This window comes from Camarhynchus parvulus, chromosome 2, assembly GCF_901933205.1.
Source record: "Camarhynchus parvulus chromosome 2, STF_HiC, whole genome shotgun sequence".
Lineage (NCBI taxonomy): Eukaryota > Metazoa > Chordata > Aves > Passeriformes > Thraupidae > Camarhynchus > Camarhynchus parvulus.
This window is the reverse complement of record NC_044572.1, coordinates 8,462,436-8,470,804: the sequence shown is the minus strand read 5'-3', so window position 1 is coordinate 8,470,804 and position 8,369 is coordinate 8,462,436. Positions and strand designations below refer to the sequence as shown.

Genomic DNA, 8,369 nt, shown 5'->3' with positions numbered 1-8,369 from the left:
ATTATTCTAATTCTCCAGCTCATCCAATTCCTTTAAGATTCTCTGTTCCTCCTCCTCAGCTGAGCCCTCCCTCATCTGTCTCCCAACACGCTTGGTGAGCACGCTCCAGCTCATCCTGCCCAAATCATTACAAATTAATTAGGGTCAATCAAGACCAATTTCTGAAGCACACAACTAGGCATCTCAAGATTTGATTTTAAAGGTTTGTTTGCACCTCCCTTGGTCACTCCCTTTTTATCCCCTCAGTAACCATTTTTTAGCCATACTGATTTCATCCCTCTCTCCCTGGCTGTCAGTCTTCCAGCTCCCAAAGCTCATCCCTGCATGAATCCTGCAATCCTACAACATTACAAATTAATCAGCAGCAGAACATTTTAACTTCTGAAGACCAACAGACTTCTATGCCCAATCCCCACGTGCCCCCTTGAAAAGGGAGCTTGTTCTTCCCCTGTGCTGTGCAGTGTTCAATCCATTCAGTTAAGGGCAGGAGTGGACTGGAGTCAATGCTCAGTGGTGCTTCAACTTCATTAAAACACAAATTCCAGCCCCAAGACTACAGACTGCTAGGGGCAGGGAAAGGTGGTCCAAGAAGTGAGGAGACAGGACTCATTAAGTTTGGATTTTGAGGGATTTTGGTGAGGTTTACTTTGGTTTGGAACCTTGTCCAAAGGAGCAGATGTGGAAGAGGTGATGCAGTCGGATATTTACAGGGTGCCCCTACTGTTAATACATGACAAAATCACAGGCTGAAAACTAAGTTGTAATTTTGCTCACAAAGGTGGCTATTCTTACATATTTATTCTGAATTCCCTATTTAAATCACTGAATCAGAGGCAATTTTTTAACCCTGATGAGCCTTCTGAGGTCACTGTGTTGCTGGTTGCTGGTGCCCTCCATCGGGCTAACCTGGGGTGTCCTTTGTCTGCCCACATAACGAGGTTCTCCTGAGATGCACCCCAGTGATTTTGTTACAAGCTAGCAATGCTTCCCTGGAAATGCATACACTGGATCACAGGTGCCACTTGCAGTGGTGCCATGATTTTTACATTTAACTATGTGAATAACGTTATAAAACCCCTATGAAGTGCAAGACAGCTGATTCTGACCTCTTTTCTTGATCTACAGCAGACCAGTGGAATTAGCCTCCATTTATGTTGATATAATTGTGTTCAGGAAGTAACTGATGGTTACCAAACTCAGCTTGCCAAGAGTTCCTCTTTATGGCATGAATTAAGCAATATTTGAAAGTACAGATCTTTCATTAGACATGTCAGTACGGCTACAAAGCACCAGGAAAGCTTGAACACTCACAGGCTTTCCTCCTGTATGTATGTTATCTCTTTAAAAAGAGATCCCTCTTATCTTCCAGATCCTTTGAACCAGCCACACAAGCACAAGTTCCTTTTACCCTCAGCCACTTTTGTTTCCATCTGGGGCACCTTTGCACAGCTGGCAAAGAACCCTGTGCTACGCTGCTGATGTAAAAGCAAGCCCAGACATGATACCATAATAAAAATGGTAAAACAATCCAGTGTGTGAAGCCTTTTTTGACAAGTTTGAAGTCGTACATCAAACAACAAGAAGCAGGGAATGATAAAGATCCGGTTTTATTGACATATTTTAGGTACAATAAATATATTTACATGTTCACATTTCAAACATGGAAATACATGTAAAAAAACTTGTACACGAGATCATCTTTGTGTTTCCATTTTTACATTCACCCAAATAGGTAAGACAAAGATCTCTTATGCACGTGGAGGATTTGGTATAGTCCAGTTTTACACTCAAGCAATCAGCAGTGCACACCTGGTGCAGATGATGCTGTAGGAAACACGAGGCAGATGCACTCCCAGTGCAGTCAGTATGATACAGTCGGCTGCTGAATTTATATCCTGAACTGCTAATAAACAAACTCTGCAATCCAGATTAGAGCAGTACATTTGAAATGATTCTCAAAACACCCAGATACAGATAAATATGTATCTATATATTTATATAAACACTGCTTAGGACTTTACAGGTTAGGAAGGATCACATTCAGTAATAGTAATAGGAGGCAGAATCGTGTCGACAGTGTTGGTATTTCTACGTGGCAATAACAAAAAGTGCTATTACTATCACTGAATTCAAGAACAGAGCTCCTGAAAAAGTGAAAAGGATAAAACAGTTGTTAATCCTGTTTAGCCTGGCTAAATGCTCAAGCATGTAAAGGAAATGTCTACATTCTCCAGCATGGGGAAAAACTGCAAAGCAAAAGTGTTAAGTGATGTTTCTCCAGTGCTCTGGGACGGGCAGCACAGCCTAAGGGGTGACACCTGTACCAAAGCAACCTCAACTTCAGGCACCAGAGTCTGCAAAGGAAAGTATGGTAGGGTGGATTTCAGAGCAAGTCATCTAGGGTTCAAGTACTCTCAAAAGAGCTGGAAAAACAGAAAACAGAGCAAAAGATTGAATGCAATGCACTCAGGGAAAAAAGCAGAGAGATGAACAGGGAGTGAAAAGAGCAGGAATATAACAAGGACACAAATGGAAATGGAAAAATGGGGGTAAATGAGATGAAAATGAGAAAAAGCACAGCAGAGGCAAAGGGTACCACAGGAAAAAAGAAAGTTGACTTAATCCAAGGGCTCCTTTATAAATAAAATTATATGCAATGGTGCAGAAGATCAGCTGTGAATAAATAACGGTTAGCATCTGGTCTCTGCTGGATCTGTAAGTAAAAATGTCTATTAATTAGAAGTTAAAATGCTGAAAGAAGTTTCATCATCTGAAAAAGAAAACCTGCAAACAAATGGTTTTGTTATTCTCAAAATAGAGATAAAACTGCAAGGTTCCAATCTCAGCCTGACAGACACTAGGAAAAAAAAATACCATGCATATTAAAATCCATTCGATGCACACAAAGAAAATCCTGAACAAACACAACATCAATACAGCAGTGTTGGAAACTGTGATCTTCCATGTGACTACACACAACATTGCAATACAGCTACATTTAACTGTACACAGGTTCTTTTACAAAAGTATTTTTAATCTGCAATACTGTTTAAAGTTTAGATGGTAAAAACCACTGAACAAAAGTGCTGCTACATAAAATAAAAGCAGTGTAACCTGTTGAAAAAGTGTATCTATAAAGCCCATTTCCAGTTAGTTAGAAAAATCAGTGAACCAAGAAAGCAGAGAGCAACACAAGAACCTAAAAGACCCTGTGAGATTAACTTTCACCTTGAGGTTTTCTTTAGTGCAATAAGGACCACACTTTCCACCAAAGTAGAGAAGTAGAAAAGGGAGTTTGTTTGTTTGTTTGAAATTAAAAAACCCAACCCTGCCAAAAGCAGCATTATAAAGAACAAAATGATCCTTCCCAACCATATTGTACCAGAAGTTGGCATACCCAAGGATCCAATATGAATCTGGTTTTGTACACAAGCCCCTGTGCTCATGTGGACAGTAAGTTATCTCCATGCTTAAAAATCAGGTTACAAAAAAACCTTACAGAAAATCCTTAGGATTTGATACTAATTTAAGATAAAATACTTTCAAGTATTATGGTTATGAATTAATTAGAGGACAAGGCATGATTTAAGGTAACATTGAAACAAAAGCTCTATGTTACCCTAAATGACCTTATTAATACAGCTAACGTTCTGCAATCTGTTTAGGATTTGTTTCCTTCACATTTAATTTCTCATCTATCATGATGCTAAAAAAAGAAACAAAAGCAATAGCACAAAAAATGCATTAAAAAAAAAGGTTTATGTCTCTCTGAACAAAAAATGCCTTTTTGACAGTGAACAGGTGACACAGATTTCTACCTTCAAGTACCTTGACTCAAATCACAGACACAGTACTACACAAAGGACAGGAAAAGCACAATACTATGCCAGAGAACAAATCCAGGGTATCTCCCAAGCAGACAAAAAAACCCCACAAACAAACAAACAAACAAACAAAACAAAACAAAAAACCCCAAAAAAACCAGGCTAAAAAAACTCTCAAAAGAACCCCAGAGCCTCCCACCCCCTCTCAGCCCAAGTACAGGGGTGACACACCCACACACACATACAGCCACACAGTTATGAGTGCAGAAGTGCCTGCAGCAGCTTCCAGGGAAACTGCATCATTTCAAACTACACAGATAAAAAATACTGTGTGTAAAAAAAGATAAAAAATACAGCACCAAGTTTTTTTTTTATCCCCAGTAGCTGATGTTAAAAAAAAACCAACTTTGAGGACCTCCAAGGTTATTCTGAAATAACCTTCAGTTTTACTGTCATCTGTGCCCTTGCAGAGCAAACCTAACATTAGTGAATTAAAATGCTCAGTCTGCTGAGCATTTTAAAGGCTAGAAGGACTTCTTTACAAAAAAATCAGAAACCTGAAGCAAATCTTCAGATTTAAATGGGGGGAATAAACTAGATATCCAAGGATACCTTGCAGAGGGGGTGCCTGGATCCACTCCTCCTTCCCAAAGTCACACTGGGGATATGTGTGGGCTGAGGACAGCATCCCTCTGGCCATGGAAATGCTACAGACCTGTCCTGGTCCCCCTGTCTGCAGCAAGGGCCCTGAGCATCCCCAGCACCACACCACAGGCTGGTGTGGCACTGATAAGGGGTGGCACTGATAACACTGGGATGCACCAACGTGCCACCAACCTGCCCCACATGTGAAATCCGAACTGTGCAACCAAAACAGCCCCAACTTTTGAGGACAGCATTACACCACAGACCTAAATTTGTACCTGCAAACAGCACAATGGAACAAACCCAGAGAGACCCCGTGCCTTGGTCTGACAGTGTTTCCCCTCAGAAGTTAAAGGACAGAGTTGTTTTAGGGGTTTTTTTAATTAAAAAAAAAACAACAGAAGTAGAACATTCAACTAAAATACCACAGATCATATGGGTAGTTCAATATTTTAGTCAAGGCAAAATATGAATAGTTATAAAGTGAATTTTCCAGAGGTACAAGATGGAAATGAAATAATTTGAAAAAAAAAAACCAAAAAAAGCTGACTTCATATAACCACCTACTGGAGTTGCCTATTTAAATAATTATAAAATTATGCTAATAAAAGCTGAACAAATAATACACAGATCAGGATATATGTATTGACTTACTAGCATCTTTATAAAAATTTGGAGATATACACAAAAACACATCAACATTTATGGAATCATATCCATTTAAATTTAGATAAGACAACACAAAAAACTAACAAATAGCTAAGATGTGGTTGACTGTAAGCACTTTTGAGTAGCATTTTAATTTTAAAAGTTCAATATTTACATACTACATTAAATGCCTTCTCTTTTTTTCCATTTTGCATCGTATTGTGGATTCACTACAAAGAAAGAACAAGATAATGGTTGCAACAGATCTTCCAAGAAAGTTAACTTAAAATGCTCAGATTTAACTCTGTGCTGGAAGAGAACACATCAAGAACACGTCTGTCTAGCTTTACCTCTATTTCCTTTGGGTGTTTTTGGGAGGAGACAACAAATGGATCTAAAGGAGCTGTATCATCCAAACCAATCAATGCCAAGAGATCCACTTTTAAGTTATGATTTGAGAAGTAAGAGAACACAAACATTTTAAAAAATGACTCACCTAATTGCTACTTTTGCTACTGAGTTTTTTAGGACATTAGAGAGATATGGTGACAACACAGGGGGTGAGTATGTATGTATGTGTATAATAAAACAAATATAGACATACATACATAAGGTAGGTTTACATGGAGGAAGGTACCCAGGTACTGCAGTAAGCAGCTGAATTAATCCCCAGCAATCCACCCATACCCTGTCTATGCACAAGCATAAATCTCCTGCAACTGCTGTTAAAGAGGATGCATCTACTCATTAAACAGGCATTGCTCACGTCACTCCTTCATTTAAACAGATATGAGGCCATTTTGTGTCTTTATTCCAAAGCCACACATTTGTCTCAAAAAAAAAATTTTAAAACCCAACTGAATAAAAATTTTTAAAACTTAAGTTGGCTGAACCTCAGGCTCTTTGGGATGGATTCAAAACCCAAAGCAGGAGTGTTTCTACAAACTTCTTTGACTTTTGAATCAAACCCATATTCTTAGGCTCCAAGAAACCCTCTAACCCCAATAATGTTTGCTTCTGACAGGACAGCTGATCAACTGCAGATGTTCCTACTGCTGAACTCAGCTGCTGGCCTGTCTGGAGTTTGCATCTATCCCAGATTTCCAGGCACGCACTACTGTAACTCCAGAGATGTTTCCTTGTCCTGCTCACTGCAGAGAAACTGCTCCCTAACAGGGGGATGAGCAACTGCTTAATGTCTTGTTTTAAAGATCATCAGGTATTTCTTAGGAATAAAAGTGACATAACCTGAGGAGGCAGTGTAGGGGTCCCAGAGCTAATGGTGTGAGGAGTTAAACAGCCTGGGGCTGATCACCCTGCAGGTCCTTGGGGCTGGTCCCACTGGGCACTTCCTATCTGCAGCTCTGTCCTGGGCTTGGCTCTACCCTGAAGCACTAACAGCACTTCATGTACAGCAACTGTGGCTGTCATTAAATATTATGCATGAATTATACAGGTGGGTGTAAACCCTGCCTCCACAAAAAGCTCCTCATTCTGTTACTGTGTCTTGACACTAAGTTTTAAATGGACTTCAAGAATATTTCCTAAGCACCATGTTATTCTAAATTATTTCAATGAACAGAGAGCAGGTCTACCTAGAAGTCTTTTGACAGTACTTATTCCCTCATTATTTTTGATAACTTTTACTTAATTGAAAATCTGGACCAAAAGTGGAAGAAAGCCAATTAGGTATCTGTGCCATTAAATCATCAAAAAAAAAAAAGATACTATTAAAAAAAGGTTCTATAAATTTGCTTAGCTCATCCCTTCCAGCTTGGCATGCCTATTTTGGACCCCATTTGCAGCTCTTTTATTTCATATCCATAGTGTTCTTCTGCAGTCACTCAGGTAACAAACCTACATTTCTGCAAGTCCCCCCCTTCAAAAAGCAGGTGGAGTGCTTAAGAGTATTCCTAAAATAAAGCATGAAGCAAAACATCATGGTCTAAAAACTAAGGAAATGTTCATAAAAACTGGAATCCAATATAAAGATGACATTTTAGTAAGTTTATTCAGAAGTAACTGAAAAAATTGTTACTTTGGCAACCCCGTCTGGATGGCTCTAACCAAAAGGAAATATTACGAATTTTACTTTGAATAAAATATAAGCTCCTTAATGTTTTCATGGCATTTTTGGGAACTGACACATTCATCAGGAGATCCACAATGTCCTTATAGTCCTTTATGTATCAGGAACACCACATCAAAACAAGTCCCTCCAGTTATGAGTTTCTCACGGTTCAGCATTAATGACAAAATAAATCTCAAAGAAAAAAACCTGATCAAAATAAAGCATGAGGCAACCATGAAACACTAGGCCAGAAGAACTATCAGGAATGCACCACTCTTCCTGCATAACATTTTTGAAGTGACCCACAAAATACTTCTTTTTCCTTGCATCTGGCAGAGTTATTTAAAACAACCTAATTACAACTCAAGAGTTCACTACCCCACGATGCTACTGAAAGGTGAAGATCCTTGTTTTTAAAAACCAAGGGAAAATACAGCAGTGTTATTCCTCCTACACAGGGTTTTATGGAATAAGTGGAGTTGGAAAGAGAAAATGGAAGTCTATGTTGGAATAGAAAAACACACAGACTTATTTACAAAGATCAAAACTACAATTTTCCAGTGTCACCTCCAAAGCTTCTCAGCAAACTGCTATTCAGCAAAGCAGACCATGTTCAAATCTATGTAAGAATACCTTCTGTGCTCTCAGGTATACAATGCAACTAATTTGTTTAGAAAAATGAGTTTTCATTCAAATACCTTGCACTGAAGATAAGAGCAACCATTATCAAATATTCTTTGCTATTCTTTGAAAGTTTTTCAAATCTTTCGCTGTAACCGTTCTCTCTCAAGTCACTGTGGTCACACAGTAGGATCCTGAAGAACAATGTCTACATGCATCAAAAGCATTTTGGAAAAAAAAAAAAAAACCTCTATAATTCCATGTGGTTACAACAGAATGTGAAGAAACTGAACAGAAATTCCACCTTTGCAGATCCTCTCGAATTCACCTCTCCTGGAGGTCACCTTGGTGCTTTCTGGAGTTCAACAGAGCAGTTACAGACTGAGCTGACAGGGTTCCAACCCGATGGATTTTCCTCTGTGAGTCTGTAGCTCCACAGTACACTGAGGCTGGTGCAGGGGCTTCTCTCAGCAGACATCACTCCACAATCAGTGCCACGTTGATGTGGGACAGATCTATCATGTGCCTGTTAAGAGTTAAAAGAAAGTTAAATGTGATGC

The 8,369-nt window shown here is 39.1% G+C and overlaps 1 protein-coding gene across 4 annotated transcripts in view; it reads right to left on the bottom strand.

The window, feature by feature from the left end:
- Window positions 1-1,591: 1,591 nt before the first annotated feature.
- Window positions 1,592-8,369, bottom strand: part of RBM33 (RNA binding motif protein 33) — a 101,938-nt gene continuing 95,160 nt past the window's right edge. For all 4 annotated transcript variants that reach the window (XM_030943752.1, XM_030943753.1, XM_030943755.1 and 1 more), the window contains one exon: window positions 1,592-8,335. In XM_030943752.1, coding sequence (XP_030799612.1) covers window positions 8,287-8,335 — 49 coding nt within the window. In that variant the 3' untranslated portion in view covers window positions 1,592-8,286. The remainder of the gene's footprint in view (window positions 8,336-8,369) is intronic.